Source organism: Xyrauchen texanus, chromosome 21, assembly GCF_025860055.1.
Source record: "Xyrauchen texanus isolate HMW12.3.18 chromosome 21, RBS_HiC_50CHRs, whole genome shotgun sequence".
NCBI classification, from domain to species: Eukaryota; Metazoa; Chordata; class Actinopteri; order Cypriniformes; family Catostomidae; genus Xyrauchen; species Xyrauchen texanus.
The window spans coordinates 10,127,565-10,147,786 of NC_068296.1; the positions used below are offsets into that span (position 1 = coordinate 10,127,565).

At 36.6% G+C, this 20,222-nt stretch overlaps 1 protein-coding gene across 1 annotated transcript in view; it reads right to left on the reverse strand.

Annotated features, from left to right (window-relative positions):
- The window catches only part of LOC127661993 (kin of IRRE-like protein 3), a 245,909-nt gene that overhangs the window by 28,865 nt on the left and 196,822 nt on the right, over nt 1–20,222 (reverse strand). The window contains exons 6-9 of the mRNA XM_052153000.1: nt 11,597–11,702; nt 3,438–3,586; nt 3,187–3,314; nt 2,256–2,382 (exon numbers count right to left, since the gene is read on the reverse strand). Of these exons, the coding sequence (XP_052008960.1) occupies nt 2,256–2,382; nt 3,187–3,314; nt 3,438–3,586; nt 11,597–11,702 (510 nt within the window). The remainder of the gene's footprint in view (nt 1–2,255; nt 2,383–3,186; nt 3,315–3,437; nt 3,587–11,596; nt 11,703–20,222) is intronic.

Consider the following 20,222-nt stretch of genomic DNA (forward strand, 5'->3'; position numbering starts at 1 on the left):
TCATGTGACTAAGTGAGAATCAACCTATTCTGAGCCTCAGACGGCACACCCATCGACTGCCTACAGTCTGTTCTGTCTCAAAACTGGAAAACATTTTCTTCATCTATAAAGCTTTAATCTGTCTTAATGCAACCTAGACCAGATCTAATGTCATTTAGTAAAAGGTCTTGCTATCCAGGACTGGGAATGAGCTAATATAAGTCAATTATAATTTCTCTTTTAATCTTGTGTTCTTGTTTTCTTTGTCATTCTCACAGACTTTAGACACAATGCTATGGTCATCAGTCACTCTTCACGTCAATGCCTGTGAAGTGCAGCTGCTCATCAGGAGCATGCGTTGATGAGGAAGATGTGTAGTGATCGGTCTCATCTCCCAAATGCATGTGAATTTGAAACAATCATTTCAGACATCTGCAGAGCAGCAGGCTGGGCTACACCCAATAATTACAATCTCCGGGTTGAGCCGGTTTTGTCCCATGTTTTATCAGGTTCAAACCTGGTAGAAACAAGTAGAGTTTGGTAATACGGAACAACTGGCCTGGTGTATCGCTTGGGTATAGCGCCCTTCCCCTCCTCTTCCCCCAGAGATTTATTAAAGCTGATGTGTGTTATATTCGATGGTAGCATTCTTTCTCATTTTTATTGAAACTTTTTCACATTTACATTTTTTTTACAGATGGAAATAGTGTGGTAGAGCCTACGCCAACTTTATTTGCCAGTGGGCATAAATTGGTTAATACAGAGTGATATCATGATGCAGTGTTGGATCTTTTCATAAACCTCAAGAAATTCTACATGCAGATAAACATGACTTCAGGCTAAGCTGTTTACAGCTTTTTTTTTGTGATGTATGTCCTGTTGTTGGGCCTAGAGCCTGTAATAAAGTAAAAAAAAAAAAAAAAAAAAAAAACAAGCAACAAGCAACATGACAGTATTTATTTGGGATTTCAGGCAATCTTTGAACTCTCTAGGAGACAAGAATGAATGCAAAACAGAGATACACTTTAACTGTTCCCATTAAGAACAGCATGTACTTGATGACAGTGGATGGTATCTGTAATTCCTATTATTCCTGAGGTTTCTGTGGGTCTAAAATAAATGTCTAACTTTGAATATTAATACTATCAGTCCTAACAATTCCTTATTGATTTCCTTTTATTTCACAGGACCAAACTGCATTAGCGAATCTTCATGTGCAGAGGAATAATTCAATGCAGACACAATTGTCACATTGGCTGAACATCTCTTATTTTCTGCTTCTGTCAAAGCTGTGGCCCATGGCAAATAGCTTCGGAGAGAAAGGCGCTTTTAAAAGCCGTGCTGGATTTTGCGAATGAAAGCTGTCATGTGGCTAATGCATGCTGCCTGAATATCAAGGGGCTGTAATGAAGTCATTTATCTGAGAGGAGCCAGTCTCCTGCTATTCTCCGGTGTTCATTAGTCTGTCATAGCCTAAGTAACAACACTTCTTACCATTCTTACTGAATATAATCAGCATTGGCCAAGAGAAACAGCAGGTCTTCAACAGAACAGTAAACATCAAACTTCTACATCAGAGTCAAGATTGAATGCCTAAATTGGTCTAATTTCAAGTAAGTGTTACCAGAATTTTCAGTTTCTTGCAACTTACTTATGTATATGTGGTCCTTGTTGGTAATTACTGGGAAGTTTATGGCAATCAAATAAAGCCACACCCCTTAAACCTGCTAGTCAAACTCTCATTGGCCAATTGTGGTTAGGACTAGAGATCCTGCTAGAACTATGTTTGTCATACCAGATTGTTGTTCCTCAACAAACAAAATATGTTAATTAAGCAACACTTTCTAAATTGGCATAATCGTATTCATGGATGTGAGAACATATTTGGTGTTCCTGAATCGTTTTAGCCAGAAAACAGAGACTGCAGATTTCAAATGCTTATATCTTCTAAAAACACATTTTGTCATCATTTAGAAGTACACAAGCATTTAGATGACCTTATTAGATAGCTAATATATATGGACTTAAAGCAGCAATTTCTTTTTCATTTTTATTTCACAGGGTCTTTAAATAAAAGCACTATGAAAGCAGTACATAGCCACATTGTTACACTTGTAGGTGAAATCAACCTATAAATGGCTTACTGACAGTTTACTCTGCATATTAAGCTGGGATACAAGTAGTTTAACATAATAAATAAATACATGTGTATCAGATCCACATTAAATACATTAACCCTCTATATGCAAGACCTTGCAGAAGAGTGTCAAACTTACCATTTACAGTGAGAGAGACTTCCTTCTCTGCCACACCAACCCGAGGGACCACTGCACGGCACACATACTTCCCAGCATCCTCTTGCCTGACAGCTTTCATTGTCAGGATGTTCTCATTGCTCAGCACCTGTGGTCAAATGTCAAAGATTAAGACATTAAAAAGGAGCGAAAGTGGAGCTACGGCCAGACCCAAAACAAACCAGAACTCACAGATGGGCAGCTAAGCATGAAAAAGGCCCTCCTTTTCAATTATTAAAATCCAGTTTGGGTCAGATGTGGAGGTATGTGTGAACATGGGAGATGGTAGGTGATAGCCACCCAGGAAATGAGACTACATTCAGCAGGGCAGATCTCTCACCATGTTTGTGTCAGCATAGGGACAAACCCAGAACTGAAGCAGCACTATCCTTCAGCAAGTAATAGGATTGAGATGACCCTGAAAACCCCTGATGTTTTCTCTTGGCATCAAGATACTCTACTGAATTTAAACACAGTATCATAATGTCCTTGGAATAACATTGTGTCTTTAGATGAAACAATGGGACATGATATGTTGCAATTTTGCTCATGAGATGTTCATAAATAAAAGGCAATGCATGTTATTATTAGATTAGTGATGTATTAATATGTTGGCTGTTATTCCACAGACTTGGCTAAGGGTTTTTTCAAAATCCCTTATCTAAGACCAAAATATCTGCCTGCAACTTCTCCCAGAGCTTTTAAGCTGCATACATCTAATTTGGCACAGACCTTCAGGTTGTTCTGACTTGGGTTGCTATGTCTTTTCTTACTGATCAGCCTTACGATTTCCACATAGTGCACAATCAAATATCTACAAATCCTCATGACAGAATGTTGAAATGAGCGAAGAGAATGTTTGTTAATTTGACAAACAGTTTGATAATTTGACAAACATTGGGCCACAACTTACCACTCCAGAACCCCTTTTCATCCATACAATGGTTAAAGAGGGGTTTCCTGTCCAGGCACAGTTGAAAATGGCATCTGATCCCAGGTCAACCTGTAAAGACTGGGGCTCTGCAGCCATCCGTGGTCCAACTGGAGAAAACAGACCAGGTTATAACATCTATTTAAAGGTGATAAGATTCATCTATTTAGTTGGGCTTTGCTAATGTTTGCATGGAAAAATTCCCAAATTTTGAAATAACAGTGAGAACTTACAGTAGACATCCACATTGCGACTGATGTTGGTGCTCCCTAGTGGGTTAGTGACCTCGCAGGAAACTGGCTCTGTAAAGAACGAGTGGTCCACTATGACCTCATAAGTGTCTCCAGACACTTCCTTTATCACACTTCCTCCTTTAGCCCACCTTCAAACAGTAGATAGATATGATATAGAATTAGATATGAAAAAGCCCACTATAGCCAAGGAAGATAAGGTACCAACGAAGAGTTGATCAACCCTCTAATTTTGGGGGTATGCAATGCTTAGGGATTTAAAGAATTAGGACTACATTATACTGCAATACTGTTCTAGGACTAACAAAATATGTTGTTTCAGGAGCATGTCCTACTTTGGCAAAATCACTTTCACTGATGTAAGAAATATATCATAATTTAGTCTTGACTTCCCCTATATATACTTAATTTTTACATTTGAAGCCTCTCTATCTATCTGAGATCTAGTTTCCACCTCTGGTGGGTCACAGTGGTACTCCGGTAAGATGTGATACATATCCTGAGTTAGTTTGTTAAATCAGATCTGCAAGTCTAGAAAAATACATTAACTCTATAAGGCAAACTTTCTCTTTAATGGAACAGAAAGAGCCAACATATTGAGTCCTTGCTAGACTTATGCTATCACAGAAATGTGGAACCCACTTTAGAGGATGGCAATAACAGGAAGATATGGCTTCTAATCCATCTGCTTTTATCATAGTCATCAATGAGGCACAATAGCTGCCTGTCTGTAGGTGGTTAGACCCTGACAGCAGGACTGACAAGCACCTTCCCTGGGAGCCAGCAGCAGGACCGACAAGCACCTTCCCTGGGAGCCAATTTCTCCAAACCAAGTTTTAATTTTGTTTTATTATTATTATTTATTATTATATGAAAAATCATAAACGTGAGATATCTCTGCTTACTCCAGCATGCTTCTTGCCTAGATACCAAGTCAACAACACATTTATTATGCAGAATGGAGCCAGACTAGAGAAAACAAATGCACCCCCCTCCCATAAAGGAACCATTTGCTTATGTTGGAGGGTTGCATCTTCAGATGGTGCTTATTTTCTCCCATACTGTCACAGTAATAACTCTCTGTGTGTGTCACTTGCTCTGTCTAGTTTGTAGCAGTAGATGGCTCTCTGTTGGCATCTATGATGGGATGAATTTGTACAAGCCAAAGCCATTGGAGAATGGGTGTCACAGCCTGACACTTGGGAAAATATTTAGATATTAGTATATTCAATGCCCGTTAACTCCTCGCTATGGAGAGCCTGAGAGAAACATCGCTTTACGAAGCCAGTTTTTCATCTTGCTACATTCAAAGCAGCCTGCACCAGTCAAACGGTGCCAAAACTCCACAATTCACCTGCTCTGTGGGAGTGAGTGCACAATTCATTACCTCTGCAACTAACTCATACCATCTGTGGGCTCCGATAGAGTGTCATTTAAATGATAACAGTCTCCCTCCTGAATAAATTAAAACAAGAAGAGAGAGGAGTTGTAATTGGCCTAGCTAGTATGCTTGAGGAGCCCTGTTTCATGTTGTTAATATAAGCAGCTTAGAACAGTCTGCTAAATCTGCGCAGACACACCTGTGCTTCCAAAAATTAGGCCAGAAAGGTGCATGTGTAACCTTCGTCCTCAACATAATTGCTCTGCGGGGCCAAGAATACACAGCACTGTGTAACTTTATATTTATGTGCAATTACAGCAGCAGTCACCTGCTTAACATCTGCCAGGTGTTTTTATTTTTCACACAACAACATATAGATTACACCTGAAGCTGTTATAGGAGTTGCTTTACAATCAGATATGAAAATTAACTATGCGTTAATTTTATTCAACTGAAAATAGCCTAAAATCACAAGAGGCTATGAGGTTTATCAAGCTTGTTCTTTTATAAGTAACTAATTTAAGTTTTTAAAGTAATGTTTTGGGTTCAATACAAATTAAGCTCAATTGACAACATTTGTGATATAATGTCAATTAAAAGAAAAAATATTTTGATATCCATAGCTTTTTAAAATAAATAAATACAAATGTGTATTGAGCGCAGAACATTCCTTTGAGTTACATAAGTTGTATTCACACACTTTCCTATTATGATCAGTCTTAGCTGTGGTTCCTTGCAACAAGCAGCACATCTTTCCAATTAATTCAAATCCTATTTCTCAAGGGCACAACTTGCTATAGTGTAAAGTAATAATGACAAACCATATTTGTAGAACTCCTGATAGGCTCCCTTTACAAGCCTCTCAAATCTTGAGGCAACAGGCAGTTATAGAGTACTAGGCCAGAACTTTGCCAGAGCTTTGCCATCATAGCAGCAACAGTTTACATTTTAGTTTTAGTCATGCTTGTGTGGAATAATTACCACTAAAATTAGTATTCTGACAGAATAAAACAGAGACAGTACAGAAGCAGTGCATCATGTTGGTTTAAAGCTGACACGGTGCCAGACTGGGAGGTTTGGCCCGCAGGAGAGACCCAAATGGTGGGTTAGCTTTGCCAGAGCTGAAGGAATCAGCGCTGCACATAGATAGAGAGCCAAACATCCATGAGCAGAGTGGCTCTGCTGGGCTTCAACCAGGGTCTTTTAAATAGAACAAACATGACATCCCAATGGAAGCCCAGTAGAACACCTGTGTAAGCTTTTGTAAAATATGCAAGACTCCTTTGAAAGAAGTCAATGCTCAAGCAAAGTTTAGGGTCAAAATGCTTACATATTTTCTTCCCAATTAAAAATAACAGAAGCAATAAAACATTGCATGTTTGTCTCTGGAGGATCTTTTTGAAAGGCGTGATAGGCATGCAATATTTATGTGCAATCAACAACAAAAAAGATTTTGACATATTTGATATATCAGTTTTTGCACTGGTGGAGATGACATTTCAATATTCATCTCAGTGTTGTGGGACATGTGCACGAGATGATGAAGCTGTCTTCCCCATCCCTCTCTTCAGCTCCAGCTATGCACACTTTCTAGGTTACAATAAAGCAGCTGTTCACTCCATTATGAGAACATCACGACGTGGACTCATATTGCCCTATCTCGCAGCCAGCAGGACAGATGCACAGAGTTTAATTTTCTGTTTTGAGATATTGGCTGCATCTGTTGCTGTTGGTTCATTTTCTGCATGCTGTTCCCTGGTTGATGAATCATGGCTGGCTGCATCTGAGAATCACTGGGGAGCGGTCATGGAAAACAAACAACTTATCCGTGTGTGCACTTCAAACGCTCAGTGAGCAAAGCAAGCAGCCCACCATAAAAACCTCTTCATCAGCTATCTAGGAGACATCAACAGAGACATGCAGCAAGGCTTAACTATTGACAAAACATTGACAACTTACAAGCACAATGGCTCAAACATAATTGTTATGGGTATAATTAGGGAGGACATTTGCTTATTTGTTAGATTAATCAAAGGGCATGTTCGGTTTTTTTTAGGGGTTGGGAAAAAAATAACTTTTCTTTTACAAATCGTGATACTTGAGATAAACAATTTTAAATCATCTCCCAGATGAAAGATACTATTTTGTTTACTTAAAAAAAATTACACTTTAGCTGAACGCTAATATGATTGATAGATAAATATAGGAAGCTATATTTGTGCAGCTTTACACAAACAGGTTTTCTCTCAAGAGAAGTTTTGTCTCTTCTTTACATGTCGTCTTCTAATCCACCACTGTTACAGCCATCAAAGCACCGCTTATTCACTGTCGGACGTCAAATCCTCTGCTGGGAATAATATTCCTGTTATTATTCATAATCCACAGGTTTAATTGTGAGGCGTCATGGAGAGTTTTTTTCAGAGATTTGTCAGGAGTTATTCTGCTGATTCTGTCTGACATGGCCTTGATGAATAGTTTAGCAATAAAAAAGTTCATCAAACAGTTGGGTGTTGTGAACTATATGTTGCACCCACATAATATTTATAATCGAACAGCTGTACACTTCTGAATGAAGAGCGAGGATCACCCTACAACTTCAAGCTCTCTGGTTACATTGTCATATCATTCTACTTCCTGAAGTTGCATAAACAGTTTTGTGTTGCTCTGTATTGGAGCTTTTTGTGTTTCTTACTTTTCTAACTTTATTAGTTTTGTGGGATAAGAGGTTAAAGTTATTTAGCCTATTATTTGTTGAATATCCATTAGTTTCTCTTTTAAAGGGCTGTGCAAAGCATCCATATATCCCTTTGAAATGCATCTGATTGGGTAGCTTGTACGTTACACAGCCTGATTATACATGGGTTCCTGAACACAGACTAGTTGACTAATAGCTCAGATAATGCACTGAATAGTTGATTGGTAGTATTAGATTGGTAGTTTTGCAATTCCTACTTTTTACCTGAAAATTCTGTATCAAAGAGTGAAACAATTAGACACAACTGTTCTTCAATTTCTTTCTGAGAAAAAGAAGCTAACACAGCTAAATATGTTAAAATATCAAATTGCAATACTTTAAAAATTGCAATATATATCACATTGACAAGTAAATAACATTGTAATGTAAAATCGGGAGGTGGGTGGCAATTCCCAGTGCTAATATTTAATAAAGAAGCTGACTTTAAAGACTCCTTGGAATCAAAATGTAACTTTTTTAGCATTTATTCCATGTCTTTTTAGTTTTTAATCTATTCTAATCTTGCTATCTGTACTCACTGAACACTTATATTAGGAACACTATGGTCCTAATAAAGTGCCCAACATGGTCTTCAGCTGTTATAATAGCACATCGGCCTCAAGGTTTGACGTGTTGTGCATTCTGAGATTCTTTTCTGCTCACTACACTGCCACTCCACGTCATGCCAAGGTCGAAATCACAGATATTAAATTTTTCCCCATTCTGATAATGGTTGATGTGAACATTAACTGAAGCACCTGACCTGTATCTGCATGATTTGATGCATTTATTCCACAAAATTGGCTGATTAAATAATTGCATGAATAAGTAATTGTACAGGTGTTCTTAAGAAAGTGCTCAGTGACTATATATGCAATTTTGTGTAGATTGCTTCTGAAATGTAGTCTGGTACTAATTACAAATTCAACACGATTACATGGGAAATCACCATGTTGCCTTCTGAAGTTAATTTATCCTAAAATCGACATAATTCTGCCAAATTACTGATAAGCTCCTTGGGTTCTGGTCCTGTGGGAACCAAGAAGCAATCATGTTCACATAAACAATGCTGAGTGCAGTTCTGAGGCTGTATTTTCACTCTAAAATTACATATTTACTTTACTGATGGTAAGGTTTAAGGTTGGGGTTTGGGTTTGGGTTAAGTGGTAGGGACAGTCATTTACAACTAAACACGTGCCCATGTTTTTAACAACACTTCCAGCTTCGATCACTGGAGGCAGTGATTATAATTTCGGTTAAGGTTAGTGGTACAGACCAATTTAAGCAGCAGAACTTTCAACCTACTGTTGACCAAATTACACAACTAAAATTGTGTTATCTTTTTTTATAAAACTGTGTAATGTAGTCTTTTACATTAACGTTTTAAGGTAATGTAATCTGATTATTTTTAGATGATTTTTGATTATGTTATGTTTATTAAGGCCAATTAGGCTTTGTGCTCCATTTGCTTCCATTCATACAATGGACATTAGAATTCAAACCAAAACATTTAATGCCCCCCATTTCATATAATGAACCAGACTGGCAATGATCCATCTCAATACACATGACTCTGAGAACTTACCACTTGTCACCATGCCACATCATCTTGGCACCACAATAATAGCATTTCCACATCTTTAGTCTCTCAATGGTCATCAAAATCATGTTAATGTCAGAGATTTGTCAATGCACCATCGTTCCTAAGTCCACATTGGCAGCATATAATTAATTCAAACTCAGGCTCTGATATTTTTATTGCACTCCCACAGTGAAAGTCATCAAGGCAAGTGTCAATCAAGAGACTTATTAAATTCACTAGCGAGATGTCACTAAATTCCCCAAGATCAATGTCAGAACTTGCTACAGGGCCCATAGCAAGATGGATAGCCTTTGCACATTCTAGAGTGGCTGTCTTCTTTAATCTGATTTGAGCAGACAGTGTGTAATAATGCTGGCTAAATACAGTGGCCTGTTCCATGATTCCACTCTGCATGGTGGAGTTTTTACAGCTTAGATCTGCTGATATTTTCTCTCTCCTTTTATTTTATTTTGTTTTCTCTAGCTGTAGCCAATAGGATTTTTCCTCCTGCAGATGTGATAGGATAACAAACAATGTCAAAGACCTTACAGGAATAAAAGTACAAATAAATCTAGTAGATAAAGAACATACTTTCAAGGAAATATATCCAAGGTAAACTGCCTATAAATTTATGAATAGAAACACACTGACTCGCAGATAATAGTCTTAGATTTCCATTTAAATGTTCAGACCAAACGTGTTCAATACTTTAAAAGCATCTAAAGATAAAAAAGTCTACACTGAGTAAACGCCACATGCAAAGTCCTGTTCTTTATAATTAATATTAAATAGTTCAATGAATGAACGAGTCGTTCTGTTGTGCCTGTTCTTTTGAATCAGCTTTGCCCACTAAAGAAAGAACCGATCTGCAGGAATGAGTCAGACAGCTCACAGGGAGAGTGAGCGGCACCTCTTCACTCCTGGACATTTTTTCTGTTCATGTGATATGTTACAAAAATGCATGTAAACATGATAATAACTCATGTTTTCCACAAGCCTCTGATCTTGAGTCCAAGTCAAGTCTCAAGTCAATTGTTTACCAGTCCGAGTCAAGTCGTGTGTCATTTTTGGGAACTTAAGTGCGTCTCCAATCTGAGTCGCAGACTTGAGTTTCCAGCTCTGGAAAATACAATACATTCCAGTGTAGGTGAAAAGAACAAAGTAAAATGGCAAGGTATCCCGATGTCTTGCAAAGCCAATACATTGTGTAAATATTTCTGGCCAGGGTTTTCAGAGGCATTGTCATGCCACTCTTTGTGTGTTGTGCTTCCAAATTGAAACACTGTGCTGTTATTCTTTAGTGCCCAAAGAATTCAGAAACTGGTCATCTCATTGTTTAGTCAGGTGCGAAACCAAAACACCCAATGTGTTCTTCATTCTGCCATGACAGAAGCTGAGATCTCCTCCAATCTTATGGGTAATCAAACACTGGTATGTCTGAATTCAGTATCTGTCATTTAAAAAGGCAAAAATCTATCCCACAAAAACAACTTTGTTTGCTCACCTGCAACTGCATAGTACATCCGTTCCATTCCACAGTCCATCTAAATGCATTGCTGAGCAATTCCCTTTACTATTGATTTTACTGCCCTTATTTTTCACCTAGTTTTAAAGCCCACACATAAAAGCTTGTTCTAGCAAATCGTCTCACTATTGGCCCTCCACAATGCCAATGTTACATCTGAAGGAAATAAATGCATTTCATCCTTATTCACATCTGTTTGGAGAGGACAGGAAACCTTATTCTTGAATATTGGATCAGTGTGTCAGAAAGACACATCTTTTCTTTGATTTGAATGCCCGATGTGGCACCACACTCCTCGGTTTGGCTAAGACACAGTGAACAGTTGCCAGCTTAGATACTGGATTTCAGTTTTGAGACAGTTCTAAAAATATTTGCTACAAATGCCAGAACTTTCACAGTGACATGCCAGTCAGATGATCAATTTGAATCACAGTTAGTTCAATCGTATAATCCTCAAAAGATTCATGACTATTATGGACCTCCAGAGATGTACTAAATTCTTTGGTCATAAAGTAGTAGTTCACACAAATTAGAAAATTGTGTCATCATTTACTCACCATTGGAACTCAAAAGCAAATATTTTGAAGAATATCCTGTTTAATAACTACTTACATTTTGTTTGCTTCTAATACAAAGCTTTCGCATGGCATCAAAAGACATACAAAACACTTTTAAGATACTTTTATGATGGTTTATGTCATTTTGAAGCATGATAGACCTAGTTACATTTTACTTTCAATATTTGGAAAAGTGGAGCCAATATACTGTATTCTTTAAAATATACAGTATTTTTTTTTTTCACGGACGAAAGAAACTCATTCAGCTTTGGAACAAAATGAGGATAAATAAATTATGACATAATTAAAATTAATGGGTAAACTATTCCTCCAAATGGGAAAGGGGATTTGTTTTACTTTACCTGTATTGATTGACTGGTGGATTAGCTTTAGCTGAGCAATGAAATTTCACAAGGTTTCCCTCCAAAACTGGTTGCGGCTCCGCAGATAGGTTAACCAAAGGCAAGTCTGCAGGAAGACAAATGCAAGAAATTGCATTTTAACAAATTGGTGAAGATTTACGTCCAACAATTTCACATCATGTGATCAATTAAAAGCATATGGAATAATAAAAAGTATCTTAACTCAATTATCATCAAATGACATTAAAATCAGACAACAAAGCAGACTAACTAAAGCACTGTAAGTAGACTAATGAGCTGTATACTTGGATTTCTTTGTACATAAGGACTAATTGGAAAAGTGATTTAATCACAAAGCATTCCATAACTACAAAAGAGTAGAACATAATAGCATTTAAACAGGGATTTTAATCATAAACACTCTGTTTAGGCGATAATTTCCACAATACATTTTTCTATACATTTTAATTATTTGACTAAATATGTTACTTATTTTAAGCCTTTCCTTTTTTCCAAACTACATAATAAAAATGTACCAAAGAAAAATAACAAAATTTAAAGACACTAATGTCATTAAAGTTATGTTTTGAAAAACAAAGATTTTAATCTAGGCAAGACACAGAATGATTATATCTGATTTAAAAAGTTTTGGATTTTGTGACTTACTGTATGTAACTCTGTAGCCACAAATCTTGTTCTCAAATTGTAAATGATGAATAAATAAATAAATAAATAAATAAATATATATATATATATATATATATATATATATATATATATATATATATATATATATATATATATATAAATCAAAGTACAAATTAAATTATCAATAATTAAAACAGGCTCTAACGTTACCACACATCATTCAAATATTCAATATTAATACAGAATTTAAAAAAATTAAACATGTCCACAATAAATTCCAATTATGCTTTCCTTGTCTGATAACTGACAAGAACAACGGAATACAACCAAAACAGCATTACAGGTCTCAAAGGGAGGCTCAAAAAGGAAAGGAGTCCTAATTGTTGTGCTTTAGCCAAAACTGGACAGTGGCAAGCACTGAAGAAGGAGTCTCATTGGGGAACTGCTATAGTGTGTGTGTGTGTGTGTGTGTGTGTGTGTGTGTGTGTGTGTGTGTGTGTGTGTGTGTGTGTGTGTGTGTGTGTGAGTGTGTGAGTGTATATCACTTTGTGGGGACCAAATGTCCCCATAAGGATAGTAAAACCCGAAATGTTTGACCTTGTGGGGACATTTTGTCGGTCCCCATGAGGAAAACAGCTTATAAATCATACTAAATTATGTTTTTTGAAAAGGTAAAAATGCAGAAAGTTTTCTGTGAGGGTTAGGTTTAGGGGTAGGGTTAGGTTTAGGGGATAGAATATAAAGTTTGTACAGTATAAAAACCATTATGTCTATGGAAAGTCACCATAAAACATGGAAACACAACATGTGTGTGTGTGTGTGTGTGTGTGTGTGTGTGTGACAAAGTTTTTTTTTTTAAATGTAAAAATGCCAAAAGATTTTTGTGAGGGTTAGATTTAGGGGTAGGGTTAAGATAGAATATATAGATAGAATATATAGTTTGTAAAGTATACAAATTATTATGTCTATGGAGAGTCCTCATAATGATAGGAGTACCAACATGTGTGTGTATGTGTGTGTGTGCACATGTATATGCTTTCTCAGAAGTACAGTATGTGCCCGGCAGCAGCACAGCTGTGCAAAGTGGGATCCCAGTGGGTGTTACAGGTGCTGCTCTATACCTCATCTGCCTTTTTTGACCACACACACGCACACCTGTTTCAGGTTGCCCTCTGGTTGCACAGAACCAAACCTCATTCCTGAGCCTATAGGGACATCCCAGAGTAACCACAGACAAACAGGTCTGTGTTGTGTGCTTCCCAGTTACCAGCAGGACATGTGTAAAGTTTTTGATTTGGCTAATTGGGTATGCAGAGAGGTGAGTGGATATTGGAAGAAGGTGTGTGTCTGTAGGCACGTGTATTGGTTAATGCATATTATATGTAATAAAACGGCTAGTTCAGACTCTTAAATTCTGATTAGACACATTCAAAGCTGCTTTTAAATTCCACTATATACATATGTGAGTGGGCAGTCACTGCAGAGCTTGTTTGATGTGCTATGTTCAACAGAATTCTCTGATTCCCTTCATGATCATGGGTAGTTTTTTATTATTTTTATATATATATTATTATTGTTATTATTTTTTTATTTTTTTATTAAGATGAAGAACGGCTGATGGCTTCAAAAGAGGCATACACCATCGATTAACATCCTCAGAGTTCACGGTATGTCTATCTTTAAACGTTTGCAAGATATTGTTAAAAATCAATTCACTTTTTACTTTCAGAATCAGACTGTTGCACACTATTAGTTTCAATGTAATTAGCTAATATTTGTATGTAGTTTGTAGGTAACTACTTTTTTAGAAGAGTAGCATTTAGATAAGCTAGACTTAAACTATGAGTCACAACCCAAATTGGGTCACATAGCTATACATGTTGGGTGGTGATGTTTTTAAATAAATGTGCAATAATTTCCTGAGTTAGATTAAATTAAATTGCTAAGAGCAAATTCACTTTTCAGTCCACTCTTCCATGCTGTTGCACTGACCGAGACTGTCTTTCACCTTCACTAAGCAAAATCAATGATTAGGCACACGCTCTCTCTCTCTCTCCACGATATGCAGTGAGTCAGATGAGCTGTCACTCAACCTCATGATTGCGGTTTCCATGTACACTCGCCAGATGTACATGGAACATGACAAACAGAAAGAAGACAAATTCCTAGATTAATTATTTTGTGTCGGTTTTGTATACTCCAGTTTTGTAAATGTTATAAAAAGCGAGCAGTGTGTTATGGTGGCAACTTCAAAGTAATGAGTCTCTTTGAATAACAATATAAGATGACATCTCCTCATACAGCACCTCCCGCAGGAAAGAAAAAGCAGTTAAAATTCAGAATAAGACGATAATCAGTTCTTCAAGTAAATCAGGGAATTAGTAAAGACTTTAAGAGACCGTAATGATATGCAGAAGAAATAGGTATACAGTATAGAGTATTTATTTATTTAAACATTTTTGAGTGTCTTTTTTGTACAATTCAAGAGTGTGCATGTTTATGTGCTTGTAAAAATGTTTAATTATCAATGGTTTTGAAAAGAATAATTATTATTTATGTAAGATTTATGTCAAAAATATTTTATGAAAAAGTGAGTAAATTAATTAATATTGTAATTATTTATTTATTACATTATTGTAAATTATGTTTACCCACTGTTGCACTTGTGTATATGATTGAGTGGCAATAATGGGATTTGATTTGAACAGCAAATCATGTTACAAGTTTTTTGTGAGTGTGGGTCCCAGGTAAGCACAAAATTATATATTTAGGTCCGAAGTCAACAAGTTTAAGAACCCCTGCTATAGATTAAGAAATGCTAGTACCTTGCCAAGCCACATATTCAAAGTATCTTCCCAGACACTAAATATCATTGTACTCTGTTGGTTTCAGAGAAAATGTGACAGGATCAACTCACTGCCATAATCATATGCTAGATTTAATTCTTTCATATAGAATTAATGTTGATAATATAAAAATTCTGCTGCAGAGTGATGACATCTCATATCATTACCTCGTCTTTTGTATGCTGTGTTTAGCAAAGGTCACTCAAACTAAACTGCGTTATCAGTCGGGTAGAACTATTCTTTCGACCACTAAAGATAGATTCACTAATAACCTTCCAGATTCGTCTCAAATACTCAGTAAACCAAAACATTTAGAAGAACTTGATGTAATCACAGAAAAATTAGATACAGTCTTCTCTAGCACTCTTGATAGTGTCACCACCCTTCAATAAAAGAAAATTAAAGAGAAAAGCCACACACCATGGTACACAATGGTCACATTCATGTTCTCAAGAGAGCAGCTCAAAAAATGGAGCACTAGTGGAAGAGTACAAAATTAGAGGTCTTTCGTGGTAAATGGAATGATAGTGTCTCTAGAAAAAGAAAGACTCTAAAAGCTCAGAGGTCTGCATATTTGAGCAAACTCTATAGCCACAATAATCCTAGATGTCTGTTCAGTACTCTGGATAAATTAGTAAAGAATAAAGCTTCAGCTGAACCTGATATTTCATCGCAGCATAGTAATAATGAATTTATGAATTTCTTTACTGATAAAATTGAAATCATCAGAAGCTAAATTGGAATTATGCAACTGTCTGAAATAGCACCTCTGAAAACAGTGTATCATATTATTCCCCATGAGCAACAGGCATTAGTTTGGTTTATGTCCTATTTATCTGAACACAACCACTTTGTCTGTATAAACGAGGAATTGTCAGATCAAACTAAAGAAAGGAGTGACAAAGGGATCAGATTTAGGGCCTCTCATTTCTCCATATATATGCTTCCCATGGGAGACATAAAGAATCGTGGAATTCGTTTTTACTGTTATGCTGATGATACAAAAATTATATTTCTACAAAACCAAACAAAATTTCACAATTCTCCAAGTTAGCTGAGTATCAATGATATCAAAGATTGGATGGCTATAAATTTCCTTCTACTCAAATTCCGACAAAACAGAGGTACTAATTATTGGACCAAAAAGAATAGTCTTCCAAAGACGGTTTGGGACTCAGGCACACTCTCTCAGTTTAAGTCTAGACTAAAGACTCATCTTTTCAGCCAGGCATACACATAATTTATCTTTCAACTCATAGTTATGCTGCATTAGTTATGTAAGCTGGAACAAAAAACACTTCTCATATTCTATAATCCTGTTTTAAAGTGAATGCATCAATGCTAATATTATTCTATATGTTTCCGTCTTAACTTCAGGATACATATCCTGAGGTTACCAGAGCCTGCCAAGTACCAGCTCTGGTCCAGTCTGAGTCCGACTACTATGTGTTGCTGAGTGATGGCGACTAACTGCCGCTTGTGCCAGCCAGATATCACTTCAGTCTACTACGATGGACTTCATAGAGTATGAACTGATGCGAGCACCAACCATCAGACATGGAATACTTCACTGAACACTGCCTGAAACTTGGACATAAAATGAACTCCACCAGAAAATAATCTGCAACAAGCTTACAGCAGAACTGCAGTGCACCTTACTGACCTCTGCCTGCATCACCTTGGTCAAAGGATGGACTACATTCTTAAAATGCAATATAGTTAATAAATTAGTGGCAGCCTTCATCGGCCAAAAATGACTTTAGTCATTAACCTTACAGTTAATACAAAATATATTTGTTTAAACATTGGAATTGTGTGCTCACTGGGGGTCTAAATATAAACATAATTATTTTCTATTATGTAGATTAGGGTGCAATTTTCAATCATGTTTTTTTTTTTTTTTTATTAAACTGCTCTATTTCGACTCGAAGACAATGGTATATCACAGCTTTTTCTGTTAAAGCTGCTTTGAAAGGATGTGTTTTGTGAAAAGCGCTATACAAATAAAAATTACTTGAAATTACTTGTAATGCACATCCTCTAATGGCTCATTGCTTTATATTAGTTCCACATTTCTGATGTTAATATTCTTTTAGTGTTTCAACTGTTTAGAAACATATCATGATTTTCTTTCAAGTCTTTTGAGAGTGACCCTTCAGGGAGGAAAGAGCCATCAAAAGTGTCTTCTACTTATGACAACACTGAAGATTGATAATAGCGTTCTATCTTAAATAATGAAATGAGTGCTTGGTCCTATAGGACTGACTAGCGCCTCACAAAGGCCCAAGCTTAGAAGGCAGGTTGGCAGGAGCACGAAAAGACCCCAGTGATCCCCAAATCTAGTGGCTGACAGTGTCAGTGTCTTTATAAATGAGTATGTTTGTCACTTTGATGTATAAATGCATGAGTTGAATCTCTCTGGACTGTTGAATAAAACAGGCCATCAATATGCAGCTCCTCTAATTCTTCGGCTTCACAACAGAGAGATCACAAAGGACAAAAGTTTGAACTCCCTTGCAACAATGACAGCCAAAACAATGGGTTTGGAAGAGATATATATATATATATATATATATATATATATATATATATAAAAGGAGGGGATGGGGGGAGGGGTTGGGTTGGGTTGGGTTGGTGGGAACAGTGGTGAGCTGACAGCTTTTGATCGGAGGTTCAAAGCAAAGAGCAGATGGCAGTTTGGAACAATTGGCCAACTTCGCCAGAGTTAATTGGATGGTGCCAAAGAAAATTGCTTCTATCACTTTCTTAAAGTTTGATTTCCATTCTCTCTGCCAGCTGTTCTCATTGAGTGATGATGGCCTGGTGTCAGCGCAGGGAGGGATCTAAAATATCTCAATAACTCTACTGAATCAATACCACAAAACAGACACAGAGATTTCACATCAAGTGTTGGACTATCCGCATACACAATAAAGGAATATCATTTTTTTAGGGGAGGTTTATTTTTGAAAGTCATATTCTGTATACGTGCATAAAAGTCTTTTGGGGGAAAATTGCTTTTAACTTTACCACCATTATTGCTCAGGAATAAATAAAGTGTTCATTTTAAAACAGTGAGGCATGTAGTCACACTATACGAGGTGAGCTGCCATTAAATAGCATATTAGCAAGTTTTTGAAACCGCAAAATAGCAAAAGGTTTGATATTTTATATCTGATGCCATTTTGCTTAATCTGAGGTTTAACCTGAAGCTTAAGTTTAGCAACATTGCAGAGGTAAATGTAAATCCTGAGCATTTAGGTCCCATTTCCACCTGGTATTAAGATGCGCTTCAGGTGATCCAATCACGTGGTCAGTTGAGATACATGGCTGTTTAAACCTGGTCGCATTTATTCATCTCCTTGGGAGTATTTAGGGCTGACCACATGTGATTGGATCACATGAAATGCATCTTAATATCAGGTTAAAATGGGGTCTTTAATGACTAGGGATGAAAATAAAGGCATACATTGAATTGGACAAGTTAAAGCTGTAAAGTAATGCAGTAGGTAATATTTGGACCCGTCTCATTTAGGCCTCATTTTGACTGAAAGAGAGTAGCTGTCTCAGAGGCCTGTGCTGATCTGAATGAGAATTGTCTCAGCAGAGGAAAAATACAGAAAGCCTTTAATTACTTTTGTTGCCGATGACATTATCACATTTAACCAAGCGGTCAATTAGTGAACTCTGAATGAGGACTGACAATAGCTAGAGTGGGCATTTTAGATGATGGACGTGTGGACACACACACACACACACACACACACACATGTTGGTGTGGCTATTCTTATGAGGACTCTACATAGACATAATAATTTTAATACTGTACAAACTATATATGCTGTCCGCTAACCCTACCCCTAAACCTAACCCTCACAAAAACTTTCTGCATTTTTACATTTTCAAAAAGAAATTGTTCAGTATGTTTTTTAAATTAATTGAATTATTGGGACACTATAAATGTCCTCATAAACCACATTTATAGCATAATACCCTTGTAATTACTGTAACCTAAAAAAATGTCCTCGTAAACACCCAAACCTGCCCACACACACACCATACACACATCTCTATCCTTAATTGGCATTTCAGGGGAACTGCCAGCCTGTGAGTGTTAATGTCTTAGTAAACTTTCATTCCGCTAAAGTAATATATCAAATTCTTCATCTAGTATCCATCAATTCACTCAATGTCCATCTTTCTTTCTTTCTTTGTTTCTTGAGGTTCTCGTTCTCATCTTAACCTTTTGTCACTCCTTTAAACAGGCAGATGGGAAGAATATCTTTCGTTCACCTGGGGTCACTCATCGATTCCATGTCTGTACATGGCAACATGTTCAAAGTACTGCACTCATAATATCGATCCTGCTACACACACATAAAATAAAGCTTATTGATTTTTTTATTTTTATTTTTTTTACATTTGTGTTACCCTGGTTAAAGTAGTGTCTGGGTACTGCACTTCTATTCTCATTGACATATTTTTTTACTGTGATTTTGAAATGGCAAATATATTGTTATTTATCTTTTTTTTCTTAATTATTTATTTTATGAACTGCCGTGTAGGTATCCTGTAGGAGTAAATAATTACCTGGTTTGGAATTTAAGAGAGTTGTGCTTGTTAGTTTCCATATTCATTAAAGGTCTTATGTCTTAATATTTGAAGCATGCAATCATTATTATTATTTTAATTTTATTTTTTTATAATAAAATGCTTTTTATGTGCATATATTACCATAAGTAAGACACTTGTAGGTAACATTCTGCAAGAGTCTAAATAATGCCATTTAGTGGAGTTTTTAAAACTTTTATTTTTTTATTTTTATGGTCACTAACAAGTCAAATTCCAGTTAAACCATCACCGTAAGGTTGGGGCGGGACTTTCTCTTTGTCTACAATGGAAGATGGGGCAGGGCAAAATGTGTGGTAGGAACATTTCGGCAAGTTGACTGGCACAAAAATTACACACTTTTTCATATAATTATGCAAGGGCCTAATTTATTTATATAAAATGCTTAGTTCACTTCCTTTGGAATTATCTCTGTTAGACAGCTGTCCTTCATCAATATTAACTGATTTGCATGGCTACACAGCCCCACTTCTGGCCTGGAACATGCCCCTGTGGAAACACTC